Below are 14,517 nucleotides of genomic sequence, written 5' to 3'. Positions count from 1 at the left end.
AAAATTGAATATAGTAGCTTCGAATCTAATATTAAGAATGTAATTGGCAGATTTTTATAATTCAAGAACTATTTTTTCTGAAAAAATAGTTTAAGAACCTAGTTTTTACTTAAGTGATAATTAAGGGACTAAATTGACAATTCACTCTTGTTGTCCATTTGTTTGTTCATTAGTTTGTTTGTTCCATGCACTATGATTTTCAACTTAATTTCAAAAAGTACAGTTGAGCATAAGCATTTGAATGAGTAAATTTATCGATATATGAACCACATATCGTGGTAATTTTGATTATCTTCATGGTTTGAATGTTGAGGATATTTTTATCTTTTTCTTTTCAGTTGTGGATTGTTTGACACTATATCATCGTAGTTATTTAAAAGATATTGACAATATTGGCGATATCATGATTCTTTTTATTCTTAAGTTGTCAATTCATGACGAAAATGTGGACCATACCTTGAGAATATAGTTAATTGTCGTGTCTAATTGTCTGGAGGCTTTTCTTTCACCCCTAAAATATCTTCCAACACCCACAATTGCAGCCAAACTTGAATTCGTTATGGGGTTTCTCCTGTTTACAATTGGAGGCATACAAATAAGTGTATATTCTGCCATCGATCAAGGAGATCTTGTACTGGGAGTTATACAATCCCTTGGGGACTCTCTGTAAACTTGTATATTTATACCTGATTACGTGCAATGAAGCACTTGAGACTTCCATCAATATTTCTACCTGTGTTTGCTGTACTCTTTCTCTGAATATATATTTCTACAGAGACTTTGGCCTCGCCCGTTGGCCCCTTCCTTCCAAATCACGCCCACTTTAGTGTCAGAATATATAATTCTTTAGTGTCAGAATGCTGTCGAAAGACTCGAGGTCTCGTGTTCGATACTCGATGTTGATGTGGAAGCTAGACTTGTGGAGAGAGGTTGAAATGCCTTAGTGAGTCTTCCTAGACCCCGGAAAGGATATATAACCGTAGTTTGCCACCAGTTATCTCTTTTAAAAAATAAAAAATAAAAAATAAAATAAAAAAGAGGGTTTTAGGATTATTAATATGGTAAAGGCTATCTTGCCGTATTAAAAGGGTATACTAACTTCTCTTAGTATGATTATTAATTATTAGCAAATGGGCACACACAAAAGTGTGAGAATTTTTTTTTTTTTTTTTTTTTTTTTTTTTTTTAAGAGAGGAAGAGAGGAAGAGAGGAAGAGAGTGATAGAGAATCTGAGAGTGAAAAGTTATTTATTTTATTTATTTTATTTTTTAATTAGAAATATGTTAAGATTACATGTATGTGAGACTTTAAAAACAAATAGTAACATTTTATTGTATGAAATTACATTTCTACCCTATATTTCTTATTCATAACCTACTTTAATTAGAGGTTTAAACTGATAATTTCATAAGATTTTGATTGACAATGAATGTTTTATTAATCAGTAGAAATTAATAAAATTTTATTCGTCAACTAACTAAAAGAAAGTAAAAAGGCAATTTAATCTTCTGTCACAACATACAAACATGGATGGTAATGTAATTTTGCAAACTGAAAAAAAAAAAAAAAATTTCAAACCTCACTGACAAGCCATTCTAATATATCTCTAATTTTAAAAATAAAAAATAAAAACCTCTCTCAGACTCTCACTACTCTTTTCTCTCCTTCTCATTTCAAAACTGTTAACTGTTAAAAATAACAAAAAGTAGGTAACTTTGGCTTATCTCTCTTGAAAAGACAAGTTATAATCATTTCAAATAAACTATAAACACACTGCTTAGATCCTCTTTTTCTCTCCTAATCAAACAAACTATTTTCTGAAAACAAACAACAAAAAGTTCAATCTTAACAGTTAACAGTTGGTATACATTGATATTGGCTTACATATATATTCTGCGTACAAAGGAACTCAGGTGAAACTTTTTGCCCCGATCGGCGGCGGGGGCACCAAAACTAGTTCACACGTCTATGAATTTCAATCTGCATAGATGTTGAAAGTTGTAGGACAGATCAACCGCTGAACTCGTATTACGAATGGAACGGTATTAGCTTCCGCCTTAGTATGTAATGAATAAAATCGCGGGGCTACTAGAGCCCAACCCAGTATGAACGTCCGTTGCTGTTGTGAATAGGCGAACTGGAGGGCGAAGCCACGCACCATTCGTACCAAACCTGCATCACCATCACCGATCCATATGAACTCATTCAGAGGCTTATTTTTCATCAAAAACCGTAAACACATAAAAAAGATGCAGAAGCACACTATTCTTTTGCTCAAATAGTATTATCCCTTGGATAATGACCTCAATTCCTTGTAAATAAGAAAAAATATTACCTTGGTAGGACGACAACACCGCCAGAAATGTACTTCAAGAGAAGCGCCAGGACTAAGCGTAATTGGTGTCCTTAGCGGGAAAAATATTGGGAACCTGAGGGTAACGATAAACAGCACGTAAGCCATACAACTACCGTATAAGTTTTAGCCATCATGTGCATATTTTCTTCGAGAACTAACAATCGCAAAGAAAAAGCAAAGTACAAATGTTGACAAGCAGCAACCTAACAAGAAAACGGATAGGGTGGGCTGTATTACCAGCTAAACATGTTTGGTGTTGATGTTGATGGTTCAATACCAAGATGAACTTCTTTGTATAGTGTTGCATCAAAATAGCCAGCAAATCCTGAAGGTGTAGAAAAGAGTGAAATTTTAGTGACACGAAAAATAGGCCCAATGAGTCAACAACAGCACAATCAAAGTAGAATTTAGCCATGTTAACAAAATGCATCACTGACACTTTTTTTCATTCAAGAATATTAATCACCTAAAGAAAAACTATGCCGCCACATACCATGAATCATGGCTGAGCCAGTATCACTTGTTATTCCAAACTGCAACTTCGTGTACCGGTTATTGCTTTTGTCAGTTGAGCGATTTGGATGATCAAACGTGAACACCTAACAACAAATCCAGTGTTTGTGACTAAATGATTGCTGAATAATGACTCCCTATACAATCAGGTTCATAAAAGTAATTATCAAACCAGTCCAGCGAAAAAACTCACAGGTTGAGGAGAAGCAAGTCTTGCAATGTTGTGCAATTTAACAACATAAGCAGTTTCGAAGTGTGCAATATCTTTGTGCGACTTAACCTGAAAGATAACCACAAAACTTTACAAAAGGAATCCTCAAACAGACAGAAATGAACATCTTAGGGCACAAAGACACGGGCATACATCATTGTAAAGCTTTGAAGCAGTCACCGGTTGGATAAAACTCGTGTACCTGAAAACAGGAGCATAGGCTTTTTAGAGAGGACACTAATGGAGAAAACACCAAAAATAGCTTTCAAAAGGAAGTATTGATGTTGAACATTTAGACACCATGAAATCTGGACAGTATCACGACAACATAACCCAATGTCAATACTGACTTTTGGACAGATCATAACAGGGAAGCACCTTTGATTAAAAAACTACAAACTAAAGAAAAGTATACGTACGATGAAGGTATTGAGATTCCATCATCCTTCAAAAGTCTCTGAGCTCCATCAAGGCACTCAGGAGACAGCTCGTTATCACCAAAAGAACCCAACAATTCACTAACCTAAAGCGTAATCAAAGGCAATGTTAATAAGGAAACCAAAAAATAAGAATATGGTTATTCATAAGATTACTTGCATACCAAAATGTCAGTCTTCTCTGGAGCATCCCAGTAACGCATATCACATGATATTATGGAAACAACATTTTCCCACCCCTCCAGTTTAACCAAGCTCTGCTCCAACAAACATAGACACGTCAAAATACAAAATGTGGATCATGAAAAAACAAGGAAAGTCTACTTCAAACAAATACCCACAATAACACTTTTTTTTGTGTTAATGTACAGCATGATGAGTTGCACATCCTAGAAACATGATTTTACAACTTAGCAGAAAAAGAAACAAGATAAAGAGAGAATCTGCAACTCACATGAAGTGTAACAACTGCATTTGGATTTTTTTCGACAGCGTAGACTTTAAGCTTGCACCCAGTTTCTTCAGCTGCCTACATATGATCAAGAGGAATTGGATCCACATCAATATGACCTGCTACATGTAATATCAAGTCTGAAGATAAATAACATAGTCCAAAAACAAGTACGCAGAAGGAAGAGAAGGCACCTGCAATGATGCCCTTACAAGAGGTCCACGTCCTGCTCCTACAACCATCAATACCTTAACACAAATGCAAATATCACATATGCAATGTCAGGATATTTTGTCATCAAACTTAATAAAACACCATTCATGAGAAATTGGGAAAGCAAAGTGACAAGTGAGCAGCTTACAGTAGTTACTGAAGATGCCTTGTCATCTGGAACCCTGTCCTGTAAAGCTTTACAAATTGCTCTTTGGTACTAACAAAGATAAAAACAAACTATAACAATTGTGATCAATATAAAGTAATAAGCATTACTATGTCTTTTTCAGAAGAAACCTTGGTCCCTCCAAGAAGAAAAAGAAAAAATAAACACAAACAAGGTCCAATGTTTTGTTGATGTATTTAAATATGATTATGATTTAACTTAATTATATTGTTGACATGAAAATTGCAGATTAGAAAATAACAATGTAAAAATATCTGAAATGACCATTATGCAGTTATTTGCAAATGCAGGCATACCTGAATATATTTCATTGTGTCCTTCTCAAATGTCTCATAGGTTTGAGCTTCTAGATTATCCATGAGAGGCTGCATTAGAATAGCAGAGTTAGCCTAACTTGTATTTGATTACGAGAGGATGGAAAATCACATGTAAAAATGAAAATGTAGGAAAAGAGTGATTAAGGTATGTACTAACCAAAAGATAATAATACAATCACTTGGGAAAAAACCGTACCTGTAAGGGTGACTGCAAGTAATCCCTGTAACCAATCTGCCATAAGAGACTTAAAGGGTTAGAAAAAATTAAGAGCAGGGAAAAAAAATTCCAAAATCCAAATAGACACCCACAGAGAAAAAAAGAGAGGGAGAGGCACCTCAAGCCGTTCTTGCTCCGGAAGGGGATCCATCCTCTGGTAGAGATAGCCAACATAATCCAAATACGGCCTCAACGGATGTTTCTGGACACCTGGATGTCAAGAATAATATAAGACAATAGGACATATGCTATTAAGAAACTCAACTTATATGGTGTTAAACCGAAACTGGTAGAGATAGCCAACATAATCCAAATACAGCCTCAACGGATGTTTCTGGACACCTGGATGTCAAGAATAATATAAGACAATAGGGGACATATGCTATTAAGAAACTCAACTTATATGGTGTTAAACTGAAAGTGTTTTCTTTGTCTAGGTATCTTCTAGCTTGCTTCTTGATTTTGTTCTGTGTCAGCAAAATTAATAAATAAATGTTTTCCCTTTACATTGTTTCCTTCATATTTGTATTTGATCTATATGAATCCTGAGGTTCAGAATCGAACAAAAATCATTTAGGAAATAAAGTAGCACTTTAAAAGACAACTTGAAGCACTTGAAAAATAACTAAGTTACATATATTGGCTTAGCTTTTCTGCCTCAAATAGTTCAATTACCATACAAGTTTCTATTATTCAAGACAATGCACTTGTATACAGAAGGTAGGTCTTACCATCAACATTATTATCATTATCATTGGCAGCTATATGTGAATTTATCTTGGGAAGACTATGCACTGGTTCTCCTGATAGAACTATCTGCAATTAAATTTTCCATGATGATGAAGATTAGAAAATATTGCAAGAAGGTGACCATAAGGTTTAAAACAAACTAATGATGTCTATGAAGAATTTTTGCAACTACAAAATCATACTTAGATTGGAACTTGCTTGAGATTGTAAGTAACTTCTGAGCAATAACCATAGAAAAAATTTGGAAAGAAGGTAAACCATAAAAAGAAATTTTAACCATGGGTTGCTTATGCTGCAATGCACAGAAATGGAAAACAAACTCCAACGGAACATAGAAATACCATCGATAACTTCTTCGTAAATACCTGCATAGAATGATTGAAAAGCCCATTAACAAGATTCTGGTGGCGCTTTGACAGACATGGATAGCCTCGGGAATTTGTTAGAAAGCACTGGCAATGAACAAGACCACTATTAGAAAATTAAGCAACAATTGAACCAACAAGTAATCAACTTAAGGTTTCCCTAATACACCAATTAGCATATAATTACATCAGTACTGAATATGGCTGCTCTAACAGATTCCCCAAACCAGCGTCCAAGAGAGCTTACAGAAGGTAGTGAACTCCTGAGGAAAAAAGACAGTTGTTCAGATTAAAATAAAATGAAAATTACTTCAGACACAATCAGATTCAAAACACATAAACACAAATCACACAAGTTAAAAGAAAATAGTCATTGTTACACTTACAAAACATCAAGAGCAACTGATAACTGACTGTGATGTTCACATAGCAGACGAAATGAATTCCAAATCTCCCAAGAATCATCCTGCCGAAAAAAAGTTAAGAAAAATGAGTTTTATCATCTGGTATGTCAAATTGTCAATCACCATGCCATTATTTTGCACACATAAAGAAGGCCAAGTTTATGCAGAAGGTTTAAACCCCATATAGTTTGACTACCCAACTGAATGCACAATAAAAAAAGGCAACTCTCCACACCTGACCTCCCTCTTTGGTATACGACATCTAACAACAAAGCCTTTACACGGACTACAAAGAAGACCAAGTACTACACATCCCAACTCGTCATGCTTAGTAGATTTAGCACAAGAGTTATCATTTTGTAGGGTCAATGAGAGCCATATGCAACAGAGGTTGAAAATCTATGTAAAGTGCAGTATATATTGGCCAAGAGTCATGATATACATTGAAAAACCAGTCGCTGGAAACTACGAGTTCCATCAAAAGAAGGAAAATAATTATCAAAATGGTAAACCTATTTTGAAAACTTAATCAGAAGGGACCTCACTCACCGAGGTATCAGTGTTCACATCCATGGTTTCACTGTCTGACTTGACCAATGGAAGCCGCAACCACAACTACAATAGAACATAACAAGAATCGAAAACCCAATGAGCTCCAAAAGTAGAATACACAAACAGGTCCAAATATGTAAACTGATTTGGATTAACAATGGTACCTGCGTACTGCTTAGGCCCTGCAAAAGCTGATTTACACATCGTGCATAATTAGCACAGGATTTCCCCTTTGGAGCTGGAAGAAGGCATGCCTGCACCAAGCAATAGATGACAATTAAAAGCCAGCAAGACAGTAAAACTCAATAACCATTTTCCAGAATCAATTATGAGCAAAGCACGCAGAAAATTATTCAGCTTAGCATGTGGCCTGAGATAGCAATTCAAATATTTCACAACACTGCAGTTCCAATAAATAAATAAACAAATTTCAATGCTATCAACCTGCAGGGACAAATGAGAAGCCCATGCTATCTCTTGCTTCAAAGTAGTTTCTGAATCGCACCGGAGGATCTCATCTTCTGAATCTAAGTCAATCCATGAGCTAACCTTTCCTGAATAAATTCAAAAAACCACTATGAGCGGTCATAGGAGACAAGAAAAAATGTGGTTGAAAAGTAAACAAGCTTATCCCATCAAATCCATTATTATCCAGCCAAGTTCTTAGTAAACATAAAACATAAGTTGAGTAAAGTCCATTAACTTACCAAGAGAAGACAATGTAACACAGGAAAAGTCTAGAGAAGTACATACCGACGACATGACCGCTCCATTGGGAAGGACTCAAAACCAAGTCTGACCCAGCAAATGGAAGAACACCAGAAACACCATTGTCTTTTTGCATTAAGCTTGGTCGATAAGCAGGATCCATCTACATCATGAAGTTGAAAAAGAATCACTACCCTTTGTCCAAGTTGTGCATCAGTGATCAAAGAAAGCAAAAGGGGAAAAGATGATCATACACAGACAAACACTTAGCAGTACAAACGATTTGCTGAACAGAAGTCAGAAAATTAACAACACATGGATATGTAATGCATTTGACATACATGACACTCGATACCAAACAAGCAGTAAGATAAAAACCTTTGTAGCTCAAAGGAAAGTCCTCATAGCCACCAAGGATAAGAAATACGAAGGTGTCACAAATTTAACAATGTATTAATAGCCTAAAGCTGAAACCAGAGGTTACAGTTCACCATTAAGGACTACCAACAGAGCCTTACTTTCGGTGAGCTTACTGACCATTCACACAAAACAGAAGCCATCTCTGGCTATATGTGACTGGCTAATTAGCCACCAATTGCAAAGAAATTTCCCAACGCCGACAAACCAAGTCTGCCAGACAAGATAGAAACATTAACTAAGAAATTCATACCCACAAATAATTGACAAGGAAATAATCAATATTTACGATCATTTCAAATGGAAATTGATATTAATGTAGTTAGTGGCTGTGGAGTGAAGCTCTATTGTCGAGCAGCTGCATAAGCAACATCCAGTAACATGGCATTGCTATCGGTGAGCTTACTGACCATTCACATCATACAAAGCAGCTGAAAAGCCGATTATGTGACTGGCTAATTGGCCACCATACAAGAATTACAAAAAACAAGTTTCAATTGACTATTTGTATCACTCCTCGACATAAACAACCATGCAAGTCATACCAACAAACAATTGACGAGTGCATCATCAAAATTTCTAATATTTTTAAGTCGAATTTGATACTAATGTAGTTAGTGGCCGTAGAGTGAGGCTGCGTAGTCGAGCAGCTGCACGAGCAACAGCCACCAATGCAGCATTGCTATCGGTGAGCTTACTGACCATTCACATCAAAAGAGAAGCTGAAAAGGCGATTACGTGACTGGCTAATTGGCCACCATTACCATACGAGCATTACAAAACACAAATTCCAATCAACTTTTCCATTCATTCCTCAATATAAACAGAAGAATCAAATGAAATACGAAACTTGAAAAATAATTAGGAAAAAAAAAAAAGAACGGACCAGAGGAGCGAGGACGAAATCGAATGAGCCATGGGAGAGATTGAAAGCGAGGACGTGGGGCATGTCATCGTTGAACTCGGTCTCCACGCCGCAGTACCGAGACTCGCTCTTGTCGCCGGCTCTTTCCCCGAGTGGCATTTTGCTCCACCGCAGAGGAGGAGGAGAGTGGAAGTAGAGTAGGGTTTTGGTGGGGTTTTTGATTGATTTGATGTCAACGGAAATGAGCTGCGTCTAAATAGGGTTGGCGGAGCTTTAGGACTAGGGTTTTTGGGTTGACGGGTTTGACGGGATTGTTTAACGGATAAGATTGAATTTGAATTTTGTGGCATGAAAAGCCCAGTGGTAATCTGGGTTGTTACTGCCCAGCCCTAATAACCGAAGCCCAATTCTGTGTTCGATTTCTCATTGCATGCATGTCATAAACAGAACCGTTGATATGGATTATTAAACGATCGAAATTTTAAGAGGCATTTTGATGGAGGCGCCTTGTTTTTCAATTTCATTGATTAAACATCTGTACCTATTAAAAATTTTATTAAACATCTTCCCTATGATTTTATTAGAGGGACGTTTGATTGTATAATCGTTTGACTACCTATGATATGGATACATTTGGTTTTGTGGTGCATTTAAATATTTGGTACATTTTTTTTTTTTTGTACATTTAAAATTTAAACATACAAAAGTTGGTACGTTTATTTTCAAATGTACTAGAAGTTTTAAATACATTATTTAAATAACCATACGTAAAATTTTAACAAAGTAATGAAGTTTTCTTATGAAAGTGTTAGTTGACTTTGTTTAATGAAGTAAGAGACTAACTAAATAGAATAACGGAAATAAAAAGTTCTCTCTTTTTCTAGAAATAATAAAGAATTCGTTAAATTAATTTTTTAAATTGAAAGTCACGAATTTAAAATTATAAGAAAATAGTTGTTAGCTAGCTTAAGTAAATATATTTTAAACAAATAAAAAAATGCTGAGTTGTCAACTAATCAAAGCATTTTAATCAAATTTTGCAAAGGAACAAATGTTTAGTCCAACAAGTTTAAAAAAATATAGCGAATTATAATCACTTCAAATTTTAATCTGAATCGTTTGGTTATTCATATGTATCAAAAGAAACGAACAATAGTTACCAAAATAGCTGGTTTGTTCGATACAGATGAATTAGTACTGAACGACCACCAATTAGATCGATTGTTTGCACAAAGAATCTTTAACTCGTGGTATGAGAAATAAATAGCAACTACTAACTAGTGGAAAGAAAATTCGAGGAAGAGTTGGAGAGGTCAATATAAAAAGTTCATCATGCTTCATTTTACCAAATCCACAACCACAAACAGATAGTACCAAACAATCTCAAATCGTATCTACATGCATTTCCACTACATAAAGCTGCTCAACATGCAAGCTTATGGACATAGATATGAAATAGAAGAGTACGTATGAAACAGACATCATAGCAGCTTCTCGCGCCGCTAGCACACTTCAAGCACTTCCTTTAATATTGGCATGTCCATCGAAATCGATTGCAGAAACCTGTCCATATTCACCCTTAACATCCTTTTCTGTCTCCTCAAAATAGTCCTCTCGAGCGTTGTCGGCTAACATGAGGGCAACCAACCAAAAGAGCGACGCATCAAGGGATACAAAAGCACCGCCACCAAGGAGACCAGTCTTAGCAGTTGGACAGGTTGTGTTGAGATTGCGATGAACATTTCTTGAGAGATGAAGTTGCTCAGTTATTGTAGGCCATAGCAACAGAGCCGCAGCTAGTCCTGCTGTAAGCCTACGTAATAGAACCATCACCAATGCAAAGCGATTAGAAAGAGAGGGTGGAGCTGGTTTTACGGTCACAGACTCACAGTGGTGGCATAACGAAATTTAACTCGGACAGCTACTCTAAACTAGTTGATGCATTCTACGTGACATAAAAGCTCACAGATCCAGAAACGGTAGATGAAACGCAGATGACTCGCCTAGAACTCGTCAGAGTTCAAAATCTAATATAGATACATACAAAAATGCAACGTACAGAAAAGAACACTCACAGAGAAATGTTGAAGAATACGACGAAACTAGTGCTTCGGAACAAAGCAGCTTGTGGGAGGGACTTCCCTTTGTATGGGTAAAACAACGACAAGAATCCAGCGACTGTAGACACCAGGAGGAAGGCAAAAGACAGAAACCCGAAGACAACTGATAGATCTGTAGGATACTTGCAGATCACAACATCTTTCCCAGCAATAGGAGTTCCAACTGCTGGCTGTCAAGAGATCAAAACAAAGAATCTAATTAGTAGCAAAGAAGACATGCAACTACTTCACAATTAAAGAAAGGAAATATACGATAGAACTCGTAATATCTTTCTGCTCTAATTTCCACACTAGGATAAATACCCTACAGAAATGTTTCCTTTTGTTTCTTGTTATTAACCAGAATCGCTCGATCATATAAGTGCAAATCAGAATTTATTTCACCACCAGTAACTTGAAAGTCAAAACTAAAATATTCGCGGTTTGAATTCCAACCACGAATACACAAATAATTCGTCTTTGTTTTAGTCAAAATTAGTAAGGGACACTCAATTGTCGACCAAGTTTCACTCTTGTCTACAGGTGATTCACCTGCCGAGAAGACGGCAAAAGACACAACAAAGGACACAGTTCTTTACAATATTTGCCAAATTTCGGAAAGACCCATCGAGTGTTCAGTGTTCTAATACAAAATTCACCAATTTCACCTATCAAAACGTTCAAGAGGCCACAATTATTTCCTTTTAGTTCAGTCAATATTCTAAACTACTACGGGAGGCTACAATTTTAGAACACAATATACACAAAATAATCAGGGAATATATCAGAAAATTCACAATTACCTTCTTGTTTTCGGCAATGACTCCGAAAACGAATGAGAGAACACCAAAAAGTGCCACTGTCAAAGACATCTGCTTCACGGTCACCTCCATAGCCGCAAAATCACCACTACCCTGAAACCAAAACGATTCAAATTTAACAAAATTGAAATCATAATTCCAACAAAACCAACAAAAATTCGCCCAAACCAAAATCGAACCAGAACCCAGCAAAAAAATTACCTGAGAGAAACGAGGTCGGAGGGAATCGAATCGAATTCTGAACCGGATTTACACTGGTAGGTTTGGGATTCTCCGTCTGCGGGAATCGGAATCCACAGAAATGGCCCAATGGGGATTTTGCAATTCTGTCTTATCTATTTATGAGGAAGACTTAAGAGTCAACCGAACCGCTCCTGGAATCCCTCCTTTATCTCCGGTGCCAGCTGGGAGAGCGAGTTTGCTTTTAGACTACTCGTTTGGCGCGTTCGTTTATCTTTCTTGCTGCTAGTAACTGTCACCGTGATGAATCTGGACGGTATGTAGGCCGTTTTAGTCTCCTGTGGGACCCGGACTGTTAGTTTTGGAAATATTGATTGGCGATGTTGGTGATGATCGGACGGTCAGAATGCCATGGAAATTGTGGAAGTCCTTTATTTTGTTATTTTTGGAATTGTCTGATATTTTTATATTTCAAGATTGCGTATGGGATGTTGAATCATGAATGTCAATTTGGCAAGTTGCAATCAACATTAAATGTCGTACATTGTTTAGTAAGTGATAGTTTATTAATATTTTAAATATCATTCCGTCCACACAAATCATCGGTGAGTTGTTTTCATTTATTTAATGCAATTTTCACGTTTGACTTATACATAAATGTGAATGCAATACATATTTGGGATAAGTATGATGTTAAAATTGAACTATCAAATACTTCTGTGAGTCTTTGTGATCTCCAAAACAGTAAAATGTCGTGAGGAAGCCACTCCTTAACCTCTTTTAATAAATAAATAAATAAATAAATAAAACTGATTGTTCAATTGTAATTGTGTAAGTTGGTCGTTCGTGAATGATTTTATTGTGAAAATAATTATGTAAATCCCTTATTTGTTTTAGAAAATAATCACAAACAACTAGTCTATATATAAAGAAATAGGGATCGCAACTTTTAACAATCACCAACCAACACGGCACAAAAGAATGATATCAACGTCTTACACTGCATCTAAAGAAACAATGTGCTACAAAATATTATTTTATAAAACAACATCTAAATAAACAATATTGGTAGTCTCGAAGTTCTCCAAAAACATGCTAATGAATATGGAATTCTACTACGATGTTACGTAACATTAAATGCTAAAATGATTAAATTGTCTGAATTCATAAGATTACACGTAATTCAATACTTATAACATTTGATGTTACGTAACATGAAGGAATTTAGCATAAATGTTCCAAAATTTCAACTCAATCACAAAAGAAGTTCACCATTGTTTATTAAAAAAAAATGCAGCATTAATGTTTGAATCTCGATCAACTTAGAAATTGCTATTGATAAAACGAATTAAAAAAAAACAAATGAGAGATAAGATTGACATACGCTATAAAATTTCTCACGAATTAGGTATATCAAGATCTCCAGATGCACCGATCAAGCACTCACATGTACAACGACATTTGTTTAAGACTTTGTATTTCTTAATTAATTCTTGGATTTTACATATAAAGGGCACTTCCCAATAATTGGGAACCAAAAATCTCCACAAGAATTGAGTGACTTGTTCAAAGCAAATGATGGCCAAGACAAGTTAAAGACTTTGCATTGCTTCCTGCTGCTTTTTAGCATCACGCATTTGACCCTTTTATGTTATGGTATTTATAGAATAATAAAACACAAGAAAGGGCTAATGAAATTAATTAATTAAAGAAGAAAGATTATATTATCCATTGAGAATTTGAGAGAACTGCATGTTGATCAACATGGACAGTTGCTTGCTACTAAAGAAAATGAGATCAAATCCACAACTACAACTCTTGACTCTGTGTTTTTCTAAAGTATTACCTCGAAGCCAAAAGTATCGTTGTTTCAACACACAAAAAGTCGTCTCTTGCAGTCTTTGTCAGCATGAGGCAAGCCAACCACAATCGAGACGAAATGAGAGATAAAAATGCTCCTCCGTAAGGCAACCACTTGTGCTGCTGATATTTCGATACGCGTTGTTGTGGTGATGCTGCTCTGAAATCGTTGGCCATAACAATCATGCTGCTGCTAATTCGATCGCACCCCTATGTTCATATAACCACCACATTGGCTCAAATTCGACGAATGTTGCACTTAAGAACAATTGATTAATCATGTCACATTTTGACAAAAATAACGCACGAGAAGCAATGCAAGACGTTTTTACATCTTCAGAACTCGCGTTGTTGAAAAAAAATGAAGGAATTAAGCTTATTGTTTTGGAGTTGCAACAATAACCTAACTACAATGACTAAAGTGAAACTTCACCACATCAACAAGCACTAGAATTATACTATTGGCCTTCTAAAAGCACTTTTAGACAAAGGTTTCACTAGTATAAGAGCAGTTCCACCCCTAAAGACTTTGAATCAGCATCCAACGCATTTATCCACTCAAGTGAACAGTGATATGCCCCAGTGAACAGTAAC

The 14,517-nt window shown here is 35.9% G+C and overlaps 2 protein-coding genes across 2 annotated transcripts; both read right to left on the bottom strand.

Moving 5' to 3' along the window:
* Positions 1-1,696: 1,696 nt before the first annotated feature.
* On the bottom strand, positions 1,697-9,328 carry LOC137737416 (protein arginine N-methyltransferase 1.5). The gene is made up of 23 exons (XM_068476878.2): positions 8,985-9,328; positions 7,727-7,844; positions 7,418-7,527; positions 7,138-7,227; positions 6,971-7,036; positions 6,404-6,483; positions 6,205-6,280; positions 6,018-6,104; positions 5,634-5,718; positions 5,021-5,112; positions 4,882-4,917; positions 4,665-4,733; positions 4,330-4,398; positions 4,163-4,216; positions 3,972-4,046; positions 3,682-3,774; positions 3,500-3,603; positions 3,234-3,282; positions 3,063-3,149; positions 2,850-2,955; positions 2,594-2,681; positions 2,336-2,429; positions 1,697-2,172 (listed from the first exon to the last, which is right to left on the bottom strand). The coding sequence occupies exons 1-23, from the start codon at positions 9,120-9,122 to the stop codon at positions 2,089-2,091; spliced, it is 1,950 nt and encodes a 649-aa protein (XP_068332979.2). The 5' UTR covers positions 9,123-9,328; the 3' UTR covers positions 1,697-2,088.
* A 948-nt stretch (positions 9,329-10,276) lies between these two features.
* LOC137733671 (uncharacterized) lies at positions 10,277-12,348 on the bottom strand. The gene is made up of 4 exons (XM_068472826.2): positions 12,085-12,348; positions 11,866-11,976; positions 11,039-11,253; positions 10,277-10,776 (listed from the first exon to the last, which is right to left on the bottom strand). The coding sequence occupies exons 2-4, from the start codon at positions 11,953-11,955 to the stop codon at positions 10,476-10,478; spliced, it is 606 nt and encodes a 201-aa protein (XP_068328927.2). The 5' UTR covers positions 11,956-11,976; positions 12,085-12,348; the 3' UTR covers positions 10,277-10,475.
* Between the last annotated feature and the right edge of the window lie 2,169 nt (positions 12,349-14,517).

This window comes from Pyrus communis, chromosome 15, assembly GCF_041283825.1.
Source record: "Pyrus communis isolate YQ-2024b chromosome 15, ASM4128382v1, whole genome shotgun sequence".
In the NCBI taxonomy this organism is placed as follows: domain Eukaryota; kingdom Viridiplantae; phylum Streptophyta; class Magnoliopsida; order Rosales; family Rosaceae; genus Pyrus; species Pyrus communis.
This window is presented reverse-complemented; position numbering and strand designations above follow the sequence as displayed.

Excerpts from the sequence above, each read along its gene's own strand:
- LOC137733671 (XM_068472826.2), bottom strand. The coding sequence starts at position 11,955 with ATGGAGGTGACCGTGAAGCAGATGTCTTTGACAGTGGCACTTTTTGGT. Across the intron at positions 11,254-11,865 it reads TCATTGCCGAAAACAAGAAG|CCAGCAGTTGGAACTCCTAT; the intron begins GTAATTGTGAAT and ends ATCTCTTGACAG. Across the intron at positions 10,777-11,038 it reads GTATTCTTCAACATTTCTCT|GCTTACAGCAGGACTAGCTG; the intron begins GTGAGTGTTCTT and ends TCTATTACGTAG.
- LOC137737416 (XM_068476878.2), bottom strand. The coding sequence starts at position 9,122 with ATGCCACTCGGGGAAAGAGCCGGCGACAAGAGCGAGTCTCGGTACTGC. Across the intron at positions 6,281-6,403 it reads TCAGTTGCTCTTGATGTTTT|GAGTTCACTACCTTCTGTAA; the intron begins GTAAGTGTAACA and ends TTTTTTCCTCAG. Across the intron at positions 4,399-4,664 it reads ACACAATGAAATATATTCAG|TACCAAAGAGCAATTTGTAA; the intron begins GTATGCCTGCAT and ends TATCTTTGTTAG.